This window comes from Rana temporaria, chromosome 1, assembly GCF_905171775.1.
Source record: "Rana temporaria chromosome 1, aRanTem1.1, whole genome shotgun sequence".
NCBI lineage: Eukaryota > Metazoa > Chordata > Amphibia > Anura > Ranidae > Rana > Rana temporaria.
Window position 1 is genome coordinate 106,919,624 of NC_053489.1, and position 26,292 is coordinate 106,945,915.

Sequence of the window (26,292 nt, forward strand, 5' to 3'; positions counted from 1 at the left end):
GTAAGGAGAGGGGGGATAGTTCAGCATCTGCAGTACAGGGCTCTGCCTTTCGGGCTCTCATCCTCACCCCGGGTGTTTACCAAGGTGATGGCGGAAGCCTTGGCCCCGCTGCGGTTACAGGGAGTAGCAGTGGTCCCATATCTAGACGACCTGCTATTTTTTGCCCCGTCAAGGGAAAAATTACTGATAGACGTGGCCACGGCTCAGACTCACCTGGAGTCCCTGGGATGGATCCTGAACCTCCAGAAATCCTCATTGGTACCTGCTCAGGATATTCTGTTTCTAGGATTTCAGGTGAACTCGCTGAGCCAAAGTATATTTCTGCCCCAAGAAAAAAAGATCAAGGTCCACGAGACAATCTCTCGACTTCAGTCCTATCAACCCATATCCATAAGGCAAATAATGGCGGCGTTAGGACTATTAACCTCAACCATGCCTGCAATCCAGTGGGCAAGGCTGCATTTTCGGTGCCTACAAAGTTTTCTGTTAAAGTCATGGGATCACAACCTCAATTCCCTGGACAGTCTAGTAAAGATTCCATCTCGGGTAAAAAGATCCCTATATTGGTGGAAGGACCAAAGGGTGCTCTCGAGAGGTCTGAGTTGGTCCTTTCCGGTGGGGGAAAGGATAACGACAGATGCCAGTGCCTGGGGATGGGGAGCCCATTTGGGAAAGAACTTTGCTCAGGGCCGATGGTCAAAGGAGGAATCAGCCCGATCCTCGAACTGGAGGGAGTTGAGAGCAGTCTCATTAGCTCTAGAGAGGTTTGCTCCGGGTCTTCTAGACCAACATGTCCAGGTGTTGACGGACAACGCTACGGCCGTAGCGTATTTGAACAGGCAGGGGGGCACCAGAAGCAAGTCCCTGCTGATGTTGGCCGAAAGCACTCTATTATGGGCAGAAAAAAATCTGCGATCCCTCTCGGCAATACACCTGAAGGGATCCCTGAATGGGGTGGCAGATTTTCTGAGCAGGCGTCAGGTTCAGGAGTCGGAGTGGTCTCTAAACCCCGAAGTCTTTGCAGAAATAGTCAGCAAGTGGGGTCAACCAGAGGTGGACTTATTTGCTTCGAGAGAAAACTCCCAGGTACCTCTGTTTTTTTCCCTAAACAGACTGGAGGGCTCCTTAGGGGTGGATGCCCTGGCGCATCCCTGGGGATTTCATCTCTCCTTCGCTTTCCCCCCGTTCCAACTGATTCCACTGGTCCTGAGAAAGATTCAGAAGGAAGGAGTCCCAGTAATCCTGATTGCTCCGTTTTGGCCCATGAGACCATGGTTCTCGACACTCCTAAGCATGGCTACAAGACCATGTTGGCACCTACCTTGCAGGTCAGATCTTCTGAGTCAGGGTCCAGTGTGTCATCCGGACGTATCCAGGCTCTCCCTTTCAGCTTGGTTTCTGAAAGAAAGATCCTAGAGGATAAGGGGTTTTCGGATCGGTTAGTGTCTACCCTATTAAATAGCAGGAAGAAGGTCACAAGAGCCATCTACGCTAAAGTTTGGAGAGTATTTACGTCCTGGTGTCACACTGCTAACATGGAACCTAGCAGTTTGAGGGCCATTCTAGAATTTTTGCAAAACGGAGCAGATATGGGGTTAGCGGTCAGCACTCTGAAAGTGCAGGTATCCGCCTTAGCAGTCTTCCTAGAAAGATCAATAGCCTCCGAACCGTTGGTATCAAGGTTCTTTAGAGCCCTCTCGAGGGCTAGGCCGCCACAGGTCAGGGGTTTCCCGAAGTGGGATTTGTCAATTGTTTTGAAAGCTTTAGCTGGAAAGCCTTTTGAACCTTTGGGTGATGCTTCTCTTAGAGATGCTACCTTAAAGGTTCTTTTTTTGGTCGCTATCACCTCAGCCCGTAGGGTGAGCGAACTACAGGCCCTGTCAATAAGGGAACCGTATTTTTCTTTATTTTCGGATAGGGTTGTGCTTAGAACAGACCCAAAATTCTTACCCAAGGTAGCCTCAGCGGCCAATCGAGCTCAAGAGATTGTGCTACCTACGTTTTGTTCAAACCCCTCGGGGGAAAAAGAATCGTTTTTTCACATGCTAGATGTGAGAAGGGCTCTGGTATGCTACCTTAAAATAACAGAGTCCTTCAGACAATCAGATTCACTGTTTGTTTTATTTGGGGGCAAAAGAAGGGGCCATCCAGCCTCAAAGGGCACGATAGCCAGATGGTTAAAGCTAGCCGTCAGGGAGGCCTATTTGCATGCGAAGATTGTCCCACCAGATGGGATCTGTGCCCACTCTACAAGAGCGCTTGCGACCTCATGGGCAGAGAGAGCTGGTGCCACCCCGGAACAAATCTGCAGGGCGGCGACGTGGTCAAGCTTTAACACGTTTATACGGCATTATAGATTGGACCTGATTTCTGCCAAGGACCAAGCATTTGGCAGAAAGGTCCTACAAGCTGTTGTCCCGCCCTAAGGTGGTAAGTCTCTGGTATCCTCTCGAGGTGCTGTCCTGAAAGACGCTCTGGGAAAAAGCAAGTTAGGCTTACCGGTAACTTGTTTTCCAGAAGTCTTTCAGGACAGCAGCAACCCGCCCGTTTGAGATACTTGTTAAATGTGCCATGCTGTGACTAACCTATGTGTTTATATGTTCCAGCCGGGGCCGGAGGTTTCTCGGTAACAACTGAAGTGTGCTGGGAGGAGCCTCCCTTTAAAGTTTGGAATGAAGGTGTTTCCTGTTGGAGAGGGAGGAGCCACTATCTCTCGAGGTGCTGTCCTGAAAGACTTCTGGAAAACAAGTTACCGGTAAGCCTAACTTGCTTTTTTGGGGTTTATAGGGTGAACCCCCGCTTTAAGCAATGTACTAACATTTATAGGTAAAGTTGATCCGGGGAAAATCCGATTGCCTCTCGGGGGATCAGGAAGGATTTTTTTCCCCCTGCTGTAGCAAATTGGATCTCATGCTCTGCTGATTTCCTCTGGATCAACTGTGGGCAGGGCCGGCCTTGGGTGTTCAGGCGCCCTGTGCGAGCTAATCCTGTGGCGCCCCCCCCCCCCATCTTCACCCCTCGCCCCTTGGTCACCTAAACATACACAAAGAGAAAAAAATATTTATAACAAATAATAATTGTATTTTACTTCCTTTTTTTATTTTTTTATTATTATTTTAAGTCCCTTATATCCTCCTCCCCTTCTGTGTGTAGGCTGGCTATAAAAAGTAAAAAGCATGCAGGGCCAGGGGCTCAGTGTGACTTACCTTTCGGTGGATGGTGCGGCTTTGCATTTAAAAATGGCGCCTGGCGCTTAGACGCCACTGCGCATGCGCCCTCTGCCCGAGAATAGTCAAGCGTTTTCAGGGGTTTCCTGAGCAACGGCGGCTCATGCGCAGTGTGCCTGTCGGGGCCGGCAGCCGCCAATTTTTTTCAGGTGCCGCAGTCGATGCATGGCTCTTCACCCTGTCCCAGGGCAGGGTGACCTGCTGCTGTGATTCGTAGGAGTCGGACTCCTGTTATGATCATGTGAGTAACTGACTGCTACTCGCATTCTGCGAGCTGTGATGGCCGCACAGCGCCCCTTTTGCCCATGGCGCCCTGTGCGGCCGCACAGCTCGCACACCCCAAAGGCCGGCCCTGACTGTGGGTATAGAATTGGGTATATGGGATTGTGCGATATTTTTTATTTCATTTATTTATTTTTCTATGGCTAAACTGGATGGACATGTTTCTTTTTTCAACCTTACTAACTATGTAACTATGTTTTCTCTGTCTTATATTTACAGGAGAACCTACCTAAGTGATGGCTGACACCCTGCCTAGTGAACTTTGCTGCACCTCAGATGAAGAGGAAGACTTCATGGCTGGAGGGGACCTTGGAGAGGGCTTTGGGAGGAAGCCAGGTGGCTTGTATGAGGCTATTGAGGGGACAGTAGCCAGGACATTAAAATTGAAAAAGGGATCTGATGCTCACGGGCACTACCATCTTGTTAAGAAGGGTGATGATGTGTCTTCTATGCGATGCCATGGTGCAAAATACAGTCCCTCTGAGGACAGAAATGTTTTTAGGCCCTGTACAGAGAGCTACGTGCGGTGCCGGCAAAACAGCATTGGTAAGACCTTCCACTTTATTTTGAGCACTATAGGCTATAATATGCCCCATTCTCTCACATTTTAGTACATGTTTTGTCTGCTAGATAAGCTTCTAGACCTCCTGACAACTCTTGCCTGCCTCTTCCTACCTTTTGTATTGTCCGCTGAGGCTTCCCATCATAGTGATGTCAGTAGGACTGTGTAGGAGTAGGGCTTAGAACCAAGCTCTGACACAACACAGAAATGCAAGAGCTTTGGCCTTCATGACAGAACCTGTTTAGATAAATTATGTATTATATTACGTGTATGTGAATATGTTGTATACATGCTATTTTATTGTTTTTATATGTTGAGTGGAAGTCAGACTTTAGGAATTAAATAGCTGCATTCAGAGTCAATCTTTACCTGCCACTCAGATACCTTGTTATATTTCTTATCCTTGGGGAACAATGTAAAGGTGGCCATAGATGGACTGTGAGACATCTGTCTGTTCATCCTCCAAACCTCTGTCACCCACAGATCCATGTGTAGTAACATGGCCATTGAACAGAAATGTTGTCGATGTGATGAGTTACTTCCTCCTTCTCTAAGGCTACATTCATAACCTGAGCGTCACGTTTTTTTTTTTTTTTTTTTATCCTTTTATTTTTTATTTTATTTTTTTTATTTTTTTTTGCGTTCGTGCTTTTAAAGGTTGGTTTTCTATTTTTTTTTAACCACTTAAGCCCCGGACCATATTGCTGGTCAAAGACCAGAGCACTTTTTGCGATTCGGTACTGCGTCGCTTTAACTGACAATTGTGCGGTCGTGCAACGTGGCTCCCAAACAAAATTGGCGTCCTTCCCCCCCCCACAAATAGAGCTTTCTTTTGGTGGTATTTGATCACCTCTGCGGTTTTTAGTTTTTGCGCTATAAACAAAAATAGAGCGACAATTTTGAAAAAAAATTATATTTTTTACTTTTTACCATAATATCCCCCAAAAATATATAAAAAACATTTTTTTTTCCTCAGTTTAGGTTGATACGTATTCTTCTACATATTTTTCGTAAAACAAAATCACAATAAGAGTTTATTGATTGGTTTGCGCAAAAGTTATACCGTTTACAAAATAGGGGATAGTTTTATGGCATTTTTATTAATATTTTTTTTTTACTCGTAATGTCGGCGATCAGCTTTTTTTTTTTTTTTCTTTTCGGTACTGCGACATTATGGCGGACACTTTTGACACATTTTTGGGACCATTGGCATTTTTATAGAGATCAGTACTATAAAAATGCCACTGGCGGGGAAGGGATTATGTATGTTCCCTGGGTGTGTTCTAACTGTAGGGGGGGTGGACTCACTAGGGGAAATGACTGATCGCTGTTCATACATCGTATGAACAGACGGTCAGGCATTTCTCCCCTGACAGGACCGGGAGCTGTTTGTTTACACACACACAGCTCCCGGTCCTCCCTCTGTAACGAGCGATCCTGGGTGCCCGGCGGTGATCGCGACCACCGGGCACGTGCGCGGGAGTCAGGAGCGAGCGGGGTGCCGCGTGCGCGAGGCGACGTAGAGCTACGGGCTCTTGTGCAGGAGAGCTGACCTGCCGCCGTAGAACTGCGGCTGGTCGGCAACCAGTTAAATAACAAACATGTCATACTTCCCTCCACTGTACAGCTAGTTTTCCCCCGGCGGCTCTCTCGGCTCCTCCCCACATCAGATAGCCCCCTCTGGGTGCGGCTCTCCCAAGGGGGTTACCTTGCGGGTGTGCTCCCGAGTCCTGCATTCGGCGTCCATAGCCGCCAACTACAGGACTCGGGCCCCTCCCCCCGGCACCCACGTCATTGGATTTGATTGACAGCAGCAGAAGCTAATGGTTGCGCTGCTATCAATCTATCCAATGAAGAGCCGAGAACCCCGGGCAAAGATCCAGGTGGAAAAACAGGAGGGTTTACAACCCCTTTAAAGTGTGTTTGAGTTTTACCATTTTTTAATTGGCCAATGGAGCATTATTTGTTGCTATGTTTTTAAGCTTTTTCATCCACTTTTGTTTATTATTAATCTATATACTTTTTTTTTTTTTTCTGTAAGCGGGTTAGGGTTTAAAAGTTAGGCTTTGAGGTTAATTAATTTATTTACTTTGTTAGGTTGGGGTTTAGCATTAGGATTAGGAATTAGAGGTTAATATTAGGGTTAAAGATTTTATTTAAAAACATTTTTATTCTCATTTGATTATTTCATTTGAGCAGAAAAACACTTAAAGGGGTTTTAACCAGTTAAGCCCCGGACCAATATGCAGCCTAAAGACCCAAGGTGTTTTTACAGTTCGGGACTGCGTCGCTTTAACAGACAATTGCGCGGTCGTGCGACGTGGCTCCCAAACAAAATTGGCGTCCTTTTTCCCCCCACAAATAGAGCTTTCTTTTGGTGGTATTTGATCACATCTGCGGTTTTTAGTTTTTGCGCTATAAACAAAAATAGAGTGACAATTTTGAAAAAAATGCAATATTTTTTACTTTTTGCTGTAATAAATATCGCCCAAAAACATATATAAAAACATTTTTTTTCCTCAGTTTAGGCCGATACGTATTCTTCTACCTATTTTTAGTAAAAAAAATCGCAATAAGCGTTTATCGATTGGTTTGCGCAAAATTTATAGCGTTTACAAAATAGGGGATAGTTTTATTGCATTTTTATAAAAATTTTTTTTTTTACTACTAATGGCGGCGATCAGCAATTTTTTTCGTGACTGCGACATTATGGCGGACACTTCGGACAATTTTGACACATTTTTGGGACCATTGTCATTTTCACAGCAAAAAATGCATTTAAATTTGAGATTTTCCTAGCTTGTGACGGAAAATATTGATTATATGAAGACAGGAGGCGAGTATCTTATGCATTATCTTTCCTTTAATAATGCTCACCGCAGAAAGTGTATCTAAAACATTTAGTGTAAAAAACTTAAACAACCACCACCCCCAGCAGTCCATATAGTCACTAACCACGCCCCAACGGGGGACTCCATAAAAGGGGGCTGCTAGTGGTGGATCCTCCTCTTTCTTGATGCGACGTTTACAGGATAGAACGGCATCGGAAGAGAATGAAACAATGTAACCTTGAGGTGTAGACCGGCCGGTCAACGACGGACGTCTTCTGTGGAGAAGAGACGACTTTTCACCATGACCCAACAGAGGTCCGAGAACGAACGATCCCAACGGGGGAACTAAACCTGGATGTGTTTCATCCAACAGACGGACTTCCGTCCTCCTTCAAACTGGATAATTCGTCTGCTGAACGCAGATTGTCGGTCAGTAGCCTGTGAAGGAGAGAAAAAACAACCGTAATAGGGAGGGTAGGGAGGGAAGATACTCGCCTCCTGTCTTCATATAATCAATATTTTCCGTCACAAGCTAGGAAAATCTCAAATTATATATCAGACAGGAGGCTCATATCTTATGCAAGTTCAAAGCTAATGTAGCAATCACCATTTTAATACATAGAAAACATAAGATATTCATTAAGGGAGAACTGATCTGGAGATGTGATCAGTAGGTCTGAAGTAAAACTGGCGGAACGTGGTCTCCGAGGACCAGTCCGCTGCTCTCAATAAATCATAGAGAGAGCCTCCTGTGACGAGCACCTTCGTGGCCATGGCACCCCTGGTGGAGTGGGCCCCGAAAAGTGTGACGTCTATCCCCGCCATGTCCATGGCGGTCCTAACCCAACGCGCCAGAGAGGCGGGGGAGACTGGAAAATGGGGTTTCACATAAGACAGAAGAAGCTGGGAAGAGCCCGCGGGGCGCAGAGCAGAAGTCTGAGCTTCGTACGTCTGAAGACAGCGGACGACGCAAAGGAACGGATGATCCGGAAAAGAAGGGTAAAAGACCGAGGAGATGCCGGTCTTTGTCCTGCGTACAATGGAGAATTCAACTCCCTGTGGGGAAAACTGTCGTCTGGAAATGTCCAGGGCTCTGACATCCGACACTCTCTTGACAGAGAGGAGACAGAGAAGGACCGTCAGTTTTATGGATAACAATTTAAGTGAAAGGTCAGTGTTGTCCCCCCAACTGGCGAACATATCCAGCACCTTGGAAACATCCCAGGTCGCTTGGTATCTAGGCCTGGGGGGACGTTGGAATTTTGCACCTCTCAAAAGACGGCATACTAAAGGGTGCCTGCCAATGGGTAGAGAATCAACAGGTTGGTGATATGCTGAAATGGCTGAACGGTAGATATTAATGGAGCTATACGAGCTACCGGAATCGAAGGAATCGGCTAAATAATTGACCACTAGGGGTACAGGGGCTTGCACGGGATCAACTTGCCGTTGATCACACCAGCGAACCCAACGCCCCCAGGCTGATCGATATGCCGATCTAGTCCCGGGGGCCCAGGCCAGGGCGAGGAGGTTTCGAGCTGACTCTGAAAGGACTCTATCAGGGGTAGGGATCCCGATACTAACCACGCGAGAAGTGTGAGATTGCCCTCTAGAACTAGGGGATGGGGTTCCCCGTTCGGGTTGGTGAGGAGATGAGAGTATTGTGGGAGGTGTCTGGGAAAGTCCACCGACATTGCTAATAACAGAGGGAACCAAGGTTGGGTCGGCCACCATGGTGTGATCAGTACCACTGTTGCTCCCAGATTGGTTATCCGAAGGAGGAGTCTGGATAGTATCTGGAAGGGGGGAAAAGCGTAGTGCGTCCCTTTCGGCCAAGGTTGGCGGAGAGCGTCTACTGCATAAGCCTCTGGATCTGGCCTCCAGCTGAAGAAGCGGGGTAACTGGCGATTGAGCCGAGAGGCAAATAGATCGAAGGATAGCGGACCCCAAAGCTTCTGCAAAAGGAGAAAGACTGGACGATCCAGTCTCCAATCGCTGGAATCTCGAAGATACCGAGAGTTCCAATCGGCCACGGAGTTGAGGACTCCCGGGATGTATTCCGCTATAGGCGTGATGTTGTGGGACAGACAAAAGTGCCAGAAGTCCTTGGCGATATAAGCCAAAGTTTTGGATCTGGTGCCCCCCAGGCGGTTGACATACTGCACCGCCGCCACATTGTCCATGCGAAAAAGAATACAGCATGCTGGAGAATGAGGCATGAAGCTCTTGACAGCGAACAGGGCTGCCAATAGTTCCAGTGCATTGATGTGCAGGGAGGATTCTGCTTGGGGCCAAGTCCCCCCTGTAGAGGCTACGCCGCACCGTGCGCCCCAGCCCAGTCGACTGGCGTCTGACTCTATAACCACGTCTGGGTTGGGAGTGAATATAGTCCTGCCGTTCCACTCGACGGCATGGTGTAGCCACCATTTCAGTTCCTCTGTGGTCTCCTGACATAGGGGAATCTCGTCTGAGTATCCGAGGCCTTGCCTCAGGTGCATAATCTTGAGCCTCTGAAGGGCCCTGTAATGCAAAGGGGCCGGGAATATGGCTTGGATAGAGGCAGCCAGTAAGCCTACCAGTCGGGCCAGAGTACGTAGTGAGAGATATCTCTTGCGAAGTGCAGAGCGAATCTCTTTGCGAATAAGTGTAAGTTTGGGTTTGGGGAGGCTGAGGGTAGATTGGACGGTGTCCACTGTGAAGCCTAGGAATTCCATCCGATGGGATGGGGTTAAGACCGACTTCTCGCGGTTGATTATGAATCCCAGATTTTGTATGAGGGACATGGCCCATGACATGTGTAACAGGGCTTGGGGTTTTGAGTATGCCATGATGAGAATGTCGTCCAGATAAATAATCAGACGCACCCCCCTGCTCCTTAGAGCTGCCACTACGGGTTTCATGATCTTGGTGAAACACCATGGGGCGGATGATAGGCCGAAGGGGAGGCAAGTAAATTGCCACATCTTGCCTTTCCACGGGAAACGCAGCAGGTGCTGAGAGCCCGGGTGTATGGGTACCGTCAGGTAGGCGTCCTTGAGATCTACTTTCACGAGCCAGTCTCTGGGTTGGAGGAGGTCTCGTAGGAAATGAATTCCTTCCATTTTGAAGTGGCGGTACTGGACGTGTTGGTTCAGGCCCCTGAGGTTGATAACCGGGCGGTAGCCCCCCCCGTTTTTGCGAACCAGAAAAAGGTTGCTTATGAAACCTGGGGAAGAAGGGTCTACTTCCACGATGGCCTGTTTGGTACACAGATCTCTCACCTCCCTGTCTATGAGAAGGCAGCTTCGTTTTGCAAAGCGGATGGGAGGGGGAATTATATTGAGTAGAGGAGGAAAAAGTATGTCTATCACGAACCCCTCTACGGAATTTAAGATCCACGTGTCTGCCGTAATCGCAGACCAGGCGTGGGTAAAATGTCTCAGACGACCCCCCACTGGGATGAGATCGAGTGTGGTGTAAAGCATACTCACCGGTATAGGGTCTGGATCGAGGGTAGCCGCGTCCCCCGCGTCCGCGCCAGGGTCTGCCTCTGGGGGGAAAGAACGGTGCTGGTTGAGCCACCGGGGCGGAGTAGTTTGGAGCCTGGTACTGATATTGGGTAGAGTTCCTACCCTGTGGCCTGTAAAAATTTGCGCGGCCGGCAGAACGGCCTCTACTTCTGCCGGCCCTGTTGAAAACCTTATTGGCTCCGGTACGTTTCAGAGAATTCTGAGCTTTGTCAAGGCTGGAAAACAGACCAACAAATTTGTTTGTCTTTAATGACTGAACCCTTAAATAGCATGCCCTCGGCCGATGGGCCAGGTTCAGTCTCAGCCAGGTGTGAGAGTTGGGGATCCAGGCGCATGAGAATGGATCTGCGCCGTTCTACGGAACATGCCGTGTTGGCAGTGCCCGCTAGGCATAGGGCTCTTTGTGCCCAACCTCTCAGTTGTGGTAAATCAACTGCTTGTCCCGAAGTTGCTGCTTGTTCGGACAAATTTAGGATTTTGGTCAGTGGACCGATAAGATCCAAAACTCGGTCTTGTATTGACCGGAAGGACCTCTCAATGCCCTTTTTCTGAAATTTCCCTGTTTTAATTAGGTACTTAGTGAGGACCGGGTCTACCTCCGGGGTAGCCACTACTTTCTTGGGCAATGAGGGTCTAGGGCACTCGGCTCTCAGCTTGTTACGGGCCGTTCTGTCCAGAGACTTCCTGACCCAAAGCTCTACGTATTGTGCCACATGTGGCAGGGGTGTCCACTCTCCGGAACGCGGGTGCGTAATCGCGTCCGGGTGGAAAAATGGTTCCCCTAGAGCGTCCAATAGGACATCGTCCTGCGTGGCAGGATTGGCGACTGTGTCGGTCGTCATGGCCCCAGCATCCTGATTGACAGATTCAGCATCTGATAATTCTGAGCCCTCAGAAAAGTCAGCCGATTCCTCAGCAGAGGAATCTTCGTACGAATCTGGTTTGGCTCTTCTAGGAATTCTATACCCCTTTTGGTGTATCTCCCTGGGGTCCAGGGGTCGAGCAGATTCAGGTAATTGCTGGGGATGGTAGCCCGTGTTAGGGGCTGCCTGTTGCACGTTATTTTCTTCCCCTGCCGGGGAGTCAATTACCACCAGGGTGTGTTTTCTTTTATGCAGCACTTTACCCTTTTTTAAAGGTGGTTCACCGCTCTGTGGCGGTGGTGGGTGTACCACATTGGGTTGTAACGCCCAAGCGGATGAGGTCGTGGAGGCCAGGGCTGCTTGAATGGACATTTGTATAATGTCCTGTAATTGTGTAGCACTCAACGTGTGTGAGGCCGCAGCGGGAGAAGAATCTCCAATGAGGGGATTTGTTTCAGACATGTCCAATATGATCTCCACTGCAGGTATATTAATCCTCAGGCAGATCTAAAATAGTACAGGCAGGCACTAAAGCAGGGTTATGCAAATAGCTGTAAGCTGTATCTGATATCAGGACCTGTGGTGTATGTCACAGACCGGATGATTATAATAATTGCCAGCTAGCTGAGGTATTAATCGTAGCTGTATATGCTATATAAATCGTTAGTTATAAAATCATATGAATAACTTAGAAGTTCCAGGTTCCAACTCTCTTCCCCTCCGTCGGCGCCGAATGGCGACAGAGGGGAAGGAAACCTGGACTCCCTCAGCGGCCCGGGAACAAAGTCTCGCGAGACTACGGCCGCTGGGCGCTGATTGGATGATCGAGTGGCGCCGAAGCTCCGCCCCCTCCGAACGCGCGCTCTGTGCGGTAGTGAGTGAGGGAGACGAGTTTTCTCTCAGAATGGTGGTGACAAGCCGCGGAGCGCGCTGGGAATACAGCAGTGGGGCTGAGGTGATGTGACAAAGGGGAGAGGGTCTCGAGCGCCCGAGAAAACTGCGATAGGCACGGGTAGACAAGGAAAATCTTGTCAGAAACCGGAAAGGTGAACAAGGAATGGTAATCCGCAAAACTATTAAGTTAATCCATAATAAAATTATATAAAATTATATAATATATATAATTAAGGGAACAATAATGAGGATAGGCCAGGGGAAGGAAAACAGGAGTGGAAGAGCACTCTGTATATCCCTAGCCAACATCAATATATATAAATCCTATATATTCTTTCTGATGATAAAATCTAATGAAGTACTTATCTGATCCTGTGAGCAGAAAGAAAGAGGAGGATCCACCACTAGCAGCCCCCTTTTATGGAGTCCCCCGTTGGGGCGTGGTTAGTGACTATATGGACTGCTGGGGGTGGTGGTTGTTTAAGTTTTTTACACTGAATGTTTTAGATACACTTTCTGCTGTGAGCATTATTAAAGGAAAGATAATGCATAAGATATGAGCCTCCTGTCTGATATATAATTGCATTCTTTATTGTGAAAATGACAGTTGCAGTTTGGGAGTTAACCACAGGTGGCGCTGTAGGAGTTAGGGTGCACCTAGTATGTGTTTACAACTGTAGGGGGGTGTGGCTGTAGGAATGACGTCATCGATCGTGTCTTCCCTATAAAGGGAATGACGCGATCGATGCGCCGCCATAGTGAAGCACGGGGAAGCTGTGTTTACATACTGCTCTCCCCGTTCTTCAGCTCAGGGGAGCGATCGCGACGGACCCCCCACCCGCTAATAGGCAAGGACGTACATGTACGCCCATGTGCCTGTACGTGCCATATTGTGGACGTATATGTACATGCGGGGGTCGGGAACTGGTTAAAGATGTTATAATTTTGGCTTTCGTACCTGCTTGATCTTGGGTATTTGAATGGGGACAATGTTAATTGATGGTTTTGTGGGCTAAGTGATGTAACTGGTTTTCTTTTTTGGAATACTTGTGCCGCATTGTCATACCTTTTTGTTTGTTATAATTATTTTATATTTGGAAAATTTCTTAATAAAAATTATTGTTCAAAAAAAGGGGTTGTAAAGATTTGTTTTTTATTTTCTAAATAGGTTCCTTTAAGCTAGTGCATTGTTGGTTCACTTAACTTTTCCTTCGATTTCCCTTCCAAATGTTTTTTTTCTTTTTGTTTTCTTTGTCTGAATTTCTCACTTCCTGTTCCTCCTCAGTAAGCTGTTCTGGCTGACTAACCCCCAGCCAGAACGGCTCGGATGATAGGGGCAAGTTTACTGAGGAGAAACAGGAAGTTCGAAATTCAGACAAAGAAAAACATTTTTTAGAAGGGATATTGAAGGAAAGGTAAGTGAACCAATAATTCACTAGCCTAAAGGAACCTATTTAGAAATTAAAAAAACAAACCTTTACAACCCCTTTAAAAATGCACTAAAATTCTCAAAAACAATTGAATCGAGCATTTCCATGCGATTCTATAGAACATAAAAAATAACAAAAACACACCAATCTGCCCGATTCAAGCTAAAAAAAAATCCTGTTACCCAGTCTGTTACAGCGTGACGAATGTGCTATCTCCATTACAAATGCTAGTTTTACCAGAACGAGCGCTCTCATAACTTGCTTCTGAGAATGCGCGTCTTTTTCCCTTCGTTAAAGCCTACACATGACTGTTTTTCACGACGTTAAAAATGACGAGAAAAATTAGAGCATGTTCTAAATTTGGCCATTTTCACCCCTTAAGCTAGTAGGAGCGGGGGGGCGTAATTTTTTTTTTTATTTATTTTTTTTTAATTCTGCACTGACTGTCTTTGAAATTGCCCCAGCCCCTGTTCAAATCCAATCCGGGGACAAAACCGGGGACAGACTTGGTCCGGGGTGTCCTCAATCCAGGGACTGTCCCCTGAAACTGGGGATGTCTGGTCACCCTAGGTTAGACAGTTGCTGAATAAGTAGAGCTCTATAACATAATTTGACTGGGTGCTGTAATTCTAATTCTTATGGAGGATGGTACACATGGGTCAACCCATGGAAGCTATGTTGTAGCTTCAGCTTTGGCATTTTTGTGCAGATGCCTTACAGCTTTTTAACATGCGTTCATTAAATCGGAGCAAAGGTCGAAAAATATCTGTACAAAAACAAATAAAAATGTAAATGATAAGATTGTTTCATTTGCACATACCTTGAACGGATTTCAATTCTGTTTTCTCTTTTCATTTTCTGAGCTGGAAACTCCTTCAGAGTTATGGTATGCCGGTTGGCTTTCAGGCGGAACATCAGAGCCTGCGCTCACGGTGAATGAGCTGCAACAGTAGTAAATGTTAATATAGACACCCAGAGGTGCCTGTATACTGCCTTGGTGTGTCTGAGGATCTCCAAAAGCCAGGACACAAATATCACATAGTTCCTGTGGTCAAGATTATAGGTCTGCTCCCTTCTGCCTGCCATGCCTGAATAATTGGTCATTGAGATCATAATTATCTGTTAACCTCCCTGGCGATATAATTCTTTCAGATTTTAGGTGCTGAAAGCGTTACCATTATTTTGCATGGAAATTTGGCGTTTTATATTGTAGGCCTGAAATTCTTAAGAAATAACTCACTTAAATCTGTCTAAACGAGTCTAGTAGACATCCCGGGTTGATTTAGATTTGTAATGATTCACTGGTATAATCTGTGGAAATAAGCAAAGACAAACGAACACACACTCACTCAGCTTCTGAGGGCTGGGATGTTGCTTTTCAAATATGTGATAGACGTGAAACTAAAATGAATATTTTTGTGTTATGATTAGAACCACTGAAATGGAGTGTATATTTTCCTTGAAATGATTCTTCAGATTTTGTCCTAAAGTTATGAATCCAACATTATACAAGAACAGATCCTGCTATCCTCCATTACATGTGTGTCTCTATTCACTCCCCTGCATTCCTGGAAATTTCACTTTGGATAAGCAATTGTGGATTCTCTATAGGAAACTGACTTTGCCCATCCCCCACATCCTGTATTTTACAGACCTGAAAAGGAATTTGTGACGTCGGAAAGGAACTTAAGTTGAGCTATATGAAGAGGCCCTTCTATGAACTGGCCAATAAAAGACTCACAAGGGTGATGGGGAGGGATTGATGGGTGTGTTGTGTGATATTTTCTCTGTGTTTTAAATAAAAGAACCAGCAGGGTTTTTGTTCTTCCTGTTGGGATCGAAGCTGAGAGGTGAGCATCATGTAGTCTGATTTTGATTGCACCCATAGCCATTTTGAAATCTTCGGGTAGTATGGATAACCCTGATTCTTCCTCATCAATTGGCGCCCAACGTGGGGCGCCAATTGATTTAGATTTGTAATGATTCACTGGTATAATCTGTGGAAATAAGCAAAGACAAACGAACACACACTCACTCAGCTTCTGAGGGCTGGAGCTGTAGGAAAAAGCAGACACACACAGAGATGCAGGGGGTAAAATGTGAGCAGATGCTGATGGCAATCTTCTCATCCTTAGCTTTATTCTCCTTATGTCGTCACAGAATACACACCCATCAATCCCTCCCAATAACCCTTTACTCCTCCCATTTACCCTCCCATTCTGTTAATCCACATGGCAAAGTCTTTGTTTCATCATAAATGATAGGGGTCTCTCGATCAGAACTGCAAGGATGTAGTGAGGTGGGCTGGAAAGGGGCATGTCCAGGACAGGAGGAAGAATATGACAGTCATTCGTTGGGAAATAGTTCCAGCAAATCGCCCATTTAGAAATCCATACACAGGAAACCAGCACGTTGCCTTTTAAGGGAAAAACAGTCCAGGCTACAAATTCCTTTTCCATCTCCAAAAGGCAGGATGTAGCAAAGTCACAATTTCCTCTTGAAATGATCAGGAATGCAGAGAAGAGTGAATTACAATGGGGGATGGGGAAGCTTCATATAGCACATAAACTATTTTCAAGGAAAATAAACACTTATTGTGATACATATATTTCACACATGCATAAATATACTTATATATAAAAAGGTATCAAAAATAATATGAAGAATAATACTAAACATTATTAATAATTCTAATATAAAGATTAGCACAGCTTATCAAATAGGCATTATTACAGAAATCTATCACAGGGTATGATAAAGTTTGAAACACAAAGGTGTCCGTTTATGAAGCAGTGAACAGCGGTGATCCCAAGGATCACAGCCCATAAACAGTTTATGAAACAGAGATAACCGGGGGGAGAAGTGTTTGAATTTGTTTTCCCGCCAATTTTCTCCACACACAGAGAAGTCTCATAGACTGACACAGTAATGGCCAGTTTATGAAGCTGTGATCTGAGAGCTTCACTGGCGATCTGAGTCAGAATTCACACTCCCGGATTCACCAGCTCAGAGGTGGTGATGCGGGCAGTGAAGAGGGAATCCCGGGGGTTCTGAGGAGGAAGGAGGAAGATTTTTAACTTCTACCTCGTTCTGACCAGTTCTATATAATGTGTGTGTGTGTGTGTATATATACCCGTATTTATCGGCATATAACGCGCACAGGCGTATAGCACGCACCCTAACTTTAAGAGGGAAGTTTCAGGAAAAAAACTTTCTCTGACCCCCTGCGTATAACACGCAGGCACAGTTTACCCTCTATTTTCAGGGTAAAAAAGTGAGTGTTATACGCCAATAAATACAGTAATGTGTGTGTATAAATATATATATATATATATATTATGAAGGGGGACTCGTTATTTGAATTACATTGACCACGCGGTCTGTCAGTGTAATGAGCGGTGATAATTTATCACCGCTCAATAAACTGACATCTCGGTTTTTCTGTGAATTTCTGGTACTGTAATCTCGTAAAGTCTCACGAGATTCCAGTATCAGGGGCTGTTCTCCACTGTTTGTATTTCAATAGTTTTTATTGAAAGAAAGAAAGAATACTACAACAATACAGAAGCATCGCCACAAATCCAGAAGGTATCCATGAGCCCCTGAGAGGTCTCAATCATAGTACAGAACACCATACAATGTTTGGCATCATTGTCATGACAAATAAAAAGAATACATAACAAAATACTCCAGGGTATAACACAAAACATAATCCCCACCAATTATTCAATGACCCAACCTTAGTAGGTCCACGACCCTCCCGCCAAGGATCCCAGACCCGGAGACCCCACTTCCAACCAACCACCAGCTTTGCTATCCCGAACGGGAGGACCCGTTGTTCTCCACTGTTTGAAGCGTTGGTAGATCAGTTCACTCCTCCAAGGGTGATGCGATCTACTCCGCTTCATAAACAGGCACACAGAGAAGAAAAATCTCCTCCTGTGAATGCCGGAGAACGAAGCAGTGAATAGATTTCACTGCTTCATAAAAGGACACCAAAATCATAAATTATAATAAATAACTATGAATAATTATAACAAATAATGATAAAAATTATTACTTTCAGTGTTGGTGACTAATTTCCCCACAAATCGCTATCGCTCAATTCTGCAAGTGATTCTAATTTATTATCGCTGTTTTCTAGCTTGTCTAAAATCACTTTTGACATACAGGGACACTTTTTGGTTGCTATGGACAATCTCCAGTTTGCAGGCAGAAATAACAGTTTTTATTATATAAAAGTGCATGCAGGTCAATGGGCAGACCACTAGGGACAAGGGGGTGTGTATTTATTTTATACAGTACTGTAATCTGTAAGATTACAGTATACTGTATGTGTACTGTGTTTTTTATTTTTTTAAATTTGGCGCCGATCTCCGCCCCCGTGCGTCGTAACGTCGCAGGGAACGGAGCTCGGCGGGAGGAGACGGCTCGATTACACAGCGGGGAGTAGGGGTGCAACGGATCAAAAAACTCACGGATCGGATCGATCCTCGGATCAGGAGTCACGGATCGGATCATTTTCGGATCAGCAAAAAAAAAAAAAAAAACACAAATCTTGTTACACCCACCAGAGTTTTAGATTTCACAGTTCTTCTCAACACAAAACGGAGCTTATGTGCTTAAAGCGGGGGTTCACCCTATCGACAGGAAAAAAAAAAAATTTTTTTCTTTTACCTTTAAATCAGGCACTGTAGCGCGAGCTACAGTATGCCTGTCCCGAATTTTTTCCCCCCATACTCACCTTGTAGTCGTCCATCGAAGATACCGGGGAATGGGCGTGCCTCTGGAGACGGAGGATGATTGACGGCCGGCTCTGGCGCGTCACGCTTCTCCGGAAATAGCCGAAATAGGCTTGGTCTTCACGACGCGTGCGCATAGCCTGTGCGCACGCGCCGTGAAGAGCCGAGACCTACTCCGGCTGTCTTCGGGGAGAGTGACGTGCCAGGGCCGGCCGTCAATCATCCTCCCTCTCCATAGGCACGCCCATTCCCCGCGGGAGCCGGAATCTACGATGGACGACTACGAGGTGAGTACGGGGTTAAAAAAATCGGGACAGGCATACTGTAGCTCGCGCTACAATGCCTGTCTCGATGGTAACATCATGGGATTGTGGGTGAACTACCGCTTTAAATACAGTGTTTGGAAATCCGACGGACTGTTTATTGCTAATGTGACAGAACACCTCTGATTTTCACATTTAAACAGTCCGTCAGATTTACAAATACTGTATTTAAGCGTATAAGCTCTGTTTTGTGTTGAAATAACTGCATCTCGCAATACTTATATGTGCAGCCAAGTGGAAGTCGCAGCCCAATGTACGAAAGTGGTGTCATCAGTTCCCTACTGTGACCTGAACTATCCCAATCATCAGATCCCTTTAGTGTCATTGATCGGCGGGCTGAGTGTCTAGTGAAAATCCCCCCTACGTGCTCAGTCCATACAGATCCCCCCGATCGCCTCCTCTCTCTTCTCTGGCAAGCAGCAGGACGCCCGGTGCGGCGGCAGCGGATCCCCGTGTGCATTCCTCAAGGTGCACCATGGAGCTCATCGCTGGGCTGTTAGGAGTCAATGACATATTGAGCTCAAGTGCCCACAAACTTCCGAGGAGCAGCCTGCATCCCCCGCGCCGAGTGGACCTCGATGGCCGCCGCTTCGATAGCTAGGCCGAAGCTGCGGCCTTTCCTATGGAACGGGAGGCCCGTGGATCGCCGTGTGTCCCAACCCGAAGGTGCTGATCTGTACGGATCAGTTGCACCCCTAGTGACAATACTTGATGTGTTCCCACTGTCATATGGCATTCTTGTGCCACAGTGCCTACACACCGTCACGGTTTTATCCACTAACCTCTTTCCTTCATCATTATATTTGACAGGGAAGCCAAAATGCTCCCATACAGGGGATTTAAATTACGCGGGGCATTCAAGCTCCTCCGTTCGCCATGACCACGCTGTGTGTGGACTGAACATGCGCAAATTTTTTTTTATTTTTTTTTAGAAAACAATCCTCGGATCACGTGTGTGCGGTTCGGATCAATCTTTTTCGGTTCGGATCACGGATCAATGACGATTCGTTGCACCCCTAGCGGGGAGACATCGCAGGATCCAGGGGAAAAGTTAAGTACTGCGCCTGGATACTGCGATGCAATCCCGAGTCTGGCTCGGGGATACCGCTTATGGTACTAGATTTCCACCACGAGCCAGGCTCGGGAATCCCGCCAGAGTGGTTAATCATGAGTTGGATGCAGTGGACTTGAGTTCCTTACCACTGGACCTGTTTAGAATTTGCTAAATAGAGTGTCCTAGGTTTTGGGGTTCCCAGATAGGGGCCTGCTATCAATGTCTACTGCAGGCATAGTTCTTCCGAGGAAAACTTAGCGAGTCATTTTAGAAATGGGAGAATGACTCAGCTGATTTACTTGCAGGCAGATGCAGCATCACTTTAAAGGGAATATGTATGTAGCTATTGCTGAATTGTTTTTAATGGTGCATGTTTTGGGCGGCCATTCTTGATCTTTCCTCATTGCTTAATGAACCATTGATATGAAATAAGCATGCACCCATCAACTGTCTGATAAGTGGTATGCACATGTGTGTTTAAAGGCAGTGACCTGACAGGAGGTAAAGAAGTAGGGGAGTGTGACGCCCTGAACATGAACAGTCAAAAACTAACAGTGGCAGATCTGTTCACATCTAGGCATTATTGGGTGTTTTTCTGCTCTGAACCTCGCTTCTATAAATGCCCAACAAGACAAATTCAATTAATTTCAATGGCCCCTGTTCACATCTGTGCGTTCTGTTGCCTAAAGCTAAGCGCCGGTCGCTCAAAAAAGTACATGAGCTTCTTTTTTTGGCAGATTACAGGCATTTTTAATCATTTTACATCAGAGAACTTTTGAACTTCAAAAAGCTTGTACAAAAATGCTGCAAAAACTCTGAAAAACCACCTGTAAAATAGCAACGCCTAGATGTGAACGGAGCCTTTATTCTTTTCTGACAAATGCACTTTGACAAATTCCTACAAAAGTTTGCAAATGTTATTCATCTCTGTGTGTTGGCAAAAGAAGTTGATAGAAATATGCCCCAAAAAGTGTACCTGTAAAAGAAGGAAAAGAGAATATCTTCTCTCCCCTGCTACCCTTAAAGCGGGGGTTCACCCTAAAATTAACTTTTTGGCTAACCTATCTCTAGCCTTAATAAAGGCTTGTAGCGTTGTCATTTTTTTTTTTTTTTTTAAGGTGTACACTTACCTGTCTTCAGCCGCACTTCCAGGTCTTTTTCCTTGCGGGGAGTGGGCGTGTCGTCCTTTTCCCCGACGGGGAGCTCTGCGCAATGTCTCCTGGAAGTGAGTGTAGATCCTCCCAGGAGACGATTGATGTGCGGGTCAAGCGCGTCATCGCCTTCCGAAAATATCCGACGGGACTCGGCTCTTTACGGCGCTATACGGCGCCTGCCGTGTAGAGCTGACTGCGCAGGCACCGTAAAGTGCGATGACGCGCTTGACCCGCACGTCAATCATCGATGCGTCGTCTTGGGAACGCCTACTCCCCGGGGGAGCGAGAACCCGGAAGCCGGGTAAATAGAACCCCAAAAAATCGTAAGTACAGCTGAAAAGAAAAAAAAATCCAGCATACTGTTGATGTCAGCAGTTTGCTGGATGTAACTGTATATAGATTTTTTAGGCTGATTAGGGTGAACCCCTGCTTTAACCACTTGCCGACCGCGCACCGTCGATATACGTCCACAAGGTGGCTCTGCTGGGCGAGAGCACGTAATATGACGTCCTCTCTCCCAGCCGCCACTAGGGGCGTGCGCGCGCGCCCCCCGCTCGCCCCCGACTCCCGTGCGTGTGCCCGGCGGGCGCGATCGCCGCCGGGCACACGCGATCGCTCGTTACAGAGCGGGGACCGGGAGCTGTGTGTGTAAACACACAGCTCCCGGGCCTGTCAGCAGGGGAAATGCTGATCTTCGGTTCATACAATGTATGAACCGAGGATCAGTGTTTCCCCTAGTGAGGCCACCCCCCCCCCCCCCTACAGTAAGAACACACCCAGGCATACTTAACCCCTTCCCCACCCCCTAGTGTTAACCCCTTCACTGCCAGTGGCATTTTTATAGTAATCCAATGCATTTTTATAGCACTGATCGCTATAAAAATGCCAATGGTCCCAAAAATGTGTCAAAAGTGTCCGAAGTGTCCGCCATAATGTCGCAATACCGGAAAAAAAAATCGCTGATCGCCGCCATTACTAGTACATAAATAAACGCTTATTGCGATTTTTTTTTTTTTACGAAAAATATGTAGAAGAAAACGTATCGGCCTAAACTGAGGAAAAAAAATGTTTTTTTATATATTTTTGGGGGATATTTATTATAGCAAAATGTAAAAAATATTCATTTTTTTCAAAATTGGCTCTCTATTTTTGTTTATAGCGCAAAAACTAAAAACCGCAGAGGTGATCAAATACCACCAAAAGTAAGCTCTATTTGTGGGAAAAAAAGGACGCCAATTTTGTTTGGGAGCCACGTCGCACGACCGCGCAATTGTCAGTTAAAGCGACGCAGTCCCGAATCGCAAAAAGTACTCTGGTCTTTGGGCAGCAATATGGTCCGGGGGGTAAGTGGTTAAAGCCTCAAACTGACACACAGGATGGGGCACTATTCCTCCCACTGTCATTAATGATGAGGCACTGTTCCTTCCATATACTGTACATCGATGGGGCATAATTCCTCCCACTGATATAAAAAAAATGGAACACTATACCTCTCACAAACTCCAGTGATGGGGCACTACACTGACACAAGCTATGGGGCGATATTCCTCCCACAAATACCTGTGATGGGACATTACACCTCCCACTGACACAAACAATGGGAAACTGTTCCTCCCACTGACATTAATAATGGTTGATTATTCCTCCCACTGACACCGATTGGGCTAATTAGTGCCACTAACACCAATGTTGGGGCATAATTCCTCCCACTGATATAAACGATGGAACACTATACCCCCCATAGACCCTAATGATGGTGCATAATTCCTCCCACTGATATGAGCAATGGAACACTTTTCCTTCCACCGAAACCAAAAAACTGGACACTATTCCTCCTCCTACTGACCACAGGCTCCCACTGACCACCAAGCCTGAGACATTGTCTACTCCCACTGATGCCTAAACATTTTCTACTCTCTCCAGGGATGGACTGGCCATCGGGACTGTCAGGAGTTTCCCGGTGGGTCGATGGCTCAGTGGTCCGGCTTCAGTGACAGCGGACCGCCGCCCCCCTCCGCTCCTCTGTCTCTCCCTCCCCACAGCGCTCACCTCCTCTCCCTCCCCACAGCGCTCACCTCTTCTCCCTGGCTAGTTAACTTCAGCGTGACTGAATACAGACATGCTCCTCGGGAGTCACACTGAGACGCTCATCATACGATCCAGAAGGATGGCGGCCACACACAGCTGTGACATAAGCTTCCTCGGCCGCCATGGGAGAGACCTGGCAAAGTGGGCCAGTCTGGATAAAGTCCAGGGCCAAATTTTGGTCCCAGTCCAGCCCTGACTCTCTCTGACCAGTCTTCTCCCTACAAAGTATGAAGTACAGTAACCTGGCCCTTTTGTTTAGAAAGTTTGGAGACCACTATATTATCGGATAGAAAGCTGCAAGTCGCTGCTTTATGGGGAAGCTGAAGTAGAGAGAGAAAGTAATAGTATTTTCTCCGGATGCCTTGTCCTTGTTTTAAAGTATATGTAAAAGCACTTTTTTTTTTTCCCGATGGAGTAGGGAAAGGCCAGATCCTCTTCTTTTTCTTTTTCTTTTTTTTTTATTGTCTTCTATTTTCCCATTGGGAAGATTCACCCCTCTTGTCACCATCATCACCTATTAGGAATAATCCTCCAAACGGGAGAACGTTTCCTGAATCAGATGGGACTTCCAATGACTTTGGAAAGATTTACTCTCATTTTCTGTTGAGTCTCCAGGACAGGAAGTGCAGGAAAATGTCCCCAATAATGCCCCGTACACACCATCACTTTATGTGATGAAAAAAAAACGACATTTTCTGTGAAGTAAAAAATTACGTTTTTGAAACTTCAATTTTCAAAGACGAAGTTGCCTACACACCATCGTTTTTCTCACAATGTTCTAGCAAAGCGAGGTTACGTTCTCACCACTTTTTCCATTGAAGCTCGCTTCTGGGCATGCGCGGGTGTAAACACGTCTTTTTAAACGACGTTTTTTGCTACACACGGTCAATTTCTGTGAAGTAAAAAACGACGTTTTGAAAGACGACAGATAAAATTGAAGCATGCTTCAATTTTTTTTGGTCGTTTTTTACAAGACATAAAACGACGTTTTCCCCCACACACGGTCAATTAAAGTGACGTTTTTAAAAACGTCGTTTTTTTTCATCACATAAAGTGATGGTGTGTACGGGGCATAAGAAACAGGATAGACAATAACATGGTCAAGACTTTAACCCTTTCCTACTAAAAACTAAATAAGAAAAAAAAAACATTTTAAATTGGCACTTTAAAGATTAACTGCACCTTGTTAAGATTATGTAGATACTTAAATGCCATAATCTGGTCAAAGTTCTACATTCATTTGAAAGGTCTGCACTAATTCTAGGTTTATTCCTGATTCTTGTCTGCATATGGATTCTCCGGTAAAGGCAAAATATAACATATAAACTCATTTATTTCTGGATACGTGACAAGAGTGTACAGGGACACCATTGTTATTGTACACGCTGTACTGAACATCTTTCCAGTGACGTAACATAGGCCACTTTAAAGATTACATTTAAGTTTAGCAGTAAAACGGAATACTGTTTTAAAATAACAAGCTTCCAAAATCAATAAAGTGGTTGTTACCCTAAACCTAAAAAAAAAAAGCATGTTATACTGTACAGCACAGTGCTTGTGCTGTGTAATTTGGCCTATTCTATCATCTAATACCTGTTTGATTCTGCCTAGTGCTGCCCTCCCCTCTGTAAACTGATTATGTTTATCGTGTCTGCTGAGCCCCTGATACCGTGGTCAGTTTACGTGCCTCTGTCATCCTGCTGTCACTCCTTGCTCCCTCTCTTCCCCTCCCTCCTTGCCTGTCAGCTAGTGTCAGTGCCGCCCCTCCCCTCCTGCTGCTATAACTGTATTTTTCTACAATCCCCACTTAAAGGGTCACTAAAGGCAGTTTTTTCTTTTTTTTAAAATAACAAACATGTTATACATAGGATGCATTAAGGTGAACAAACATTTACCTTTACAACCCCTTTAATTCCATTAAGTTATGTGCTCTAGTGTATGTGCCTTATAAAAAATATTCTGCTTTTATATTGTTTATTTCAGAGCGGCGCTCACGTGACCGCCCACCACTCTCCTCTCTTCCCCTCCTGCTGTAGTTGTCAGATCGGGAGAGGAGAGCAGCGGGCAGTCACCAAGTGAGCGGCGCTCTGAAATAAGGTATAAAGTGGCATATTTTTTTATATAGAACATACACTGGGGCACATAACCTTATCCAACACAGGGGATTGAAGGAAAATAACAAATTGGCTTTAAAGCGGGAGTTCACCCGAAAAAACATTTTTAACAGTAGATTGGGCTTAATTACGGGAAACAGAATCGGGTGTTTTGATTCAAATCAATGCAGTACTTACCTTTTTTGAGATAGATGTTCTCCCGCCGCTTCCGGGTATGGTCTTCGGGACTGGGCGTTCCTATTTGATTGACAGCCTTCCGACGGTCGCATACAGCGCATCACGAGTTGCCGAATGTCGGTGCGGCGCTATACGGCGCCTGCGCACCGATGTTCGGCTACTTTCGGTAACTGGTGACGCGCTGTATGCGACGGTCGGAAGGCTGTCAATCAAATAGGAACGCCCAGCCCCACAGCCCATACCAGGAAGAGGCGGGAGAACATCTATCTCTAAAACGGTAAGTACTGCATTGATTTTAATCAAAACACCCGATTCTGCTTCCCGTAATTAGGCCCAATCTACTGTTAAAAATGTATTTTTTTGGGTGAACCTCCACTTTAATTACAGCTAGTTGGCACTTTCACTTGCATTTGACACATTTTACTTTTTGTGTCATTTCACAATAACCAGCTTTACAGCCTAAATATTTATAAACAAAAGGCTACACTTGGCTGAGGTCACTTTTTTTTTTTTTTTTGGAAACTTTATTCAATTGTACATGCATATCAAGTTGTCCTGCCCATGGGCCATGTGCTCTGATACGTTTCACCCAAATGGGCTTTTTGGAACAAGCTTTTGTTGCATCATGGGAAGCTAGTTTTTGTGTAGACCGGTCACCCAAAGGATCATACTTTTAAATCACTGTGATGATGGTGAACGCTCAAGTAGTATGTCTATTTCACCGGAACTGGCATTTCTTTTCCGTAGATTAACCGTTTTATCATCAGTATCAACTTGTTGCAGAAACTGCTGAATCCAAATGCACACATGAGGACCTGAGATCATTTGTATAGGAGCAATTAGGCCCACTGGCAATACACTGGCAATGCATGTTGGATAAACGCTGTAATTGTTGCATTATTATAGTCCTGGCATGGGTTGCTTCATTTTCAGATGAAAAAGGTTCCCTGCAATATATTGATACTAACTGCTGGTTGGCAACTGTAGGTGTGCTGTGGACTTGCGGTTCTTAAAGCCCAGCTTCAGCCAAAACTTCTAATTG

General features: G+C 45.7%; 1 protein-coding gene across 2 annotated transcripts in view; it reads left to right on the forward strand.

The window, feature by feature from the left end:
* The window catches only part of CCDC125 (coiled-coil domain containing 125), an 89,848-nt gene that overhangs the window by 7,454 nt on the left and 56,102 nt on the right, over positions 1 to 26,292 (forward strand). For both annotated transcript variants that reach the window (XM_040341580.1, XM_040341585.1), the window contains exon 2: positions 3,729 to 4,055. In XM_040341580.1, the coding sequence (XP_040197514.1) occupies positions 3,746 to 4,055 (310 nt within the window). In that variant the 5' untranslated portion in view covers positions 3,729 to 3,745. The remainder of the gene's footprint in view (positions 1 to 3,728; positions 4,056 to 26,292) is intronic.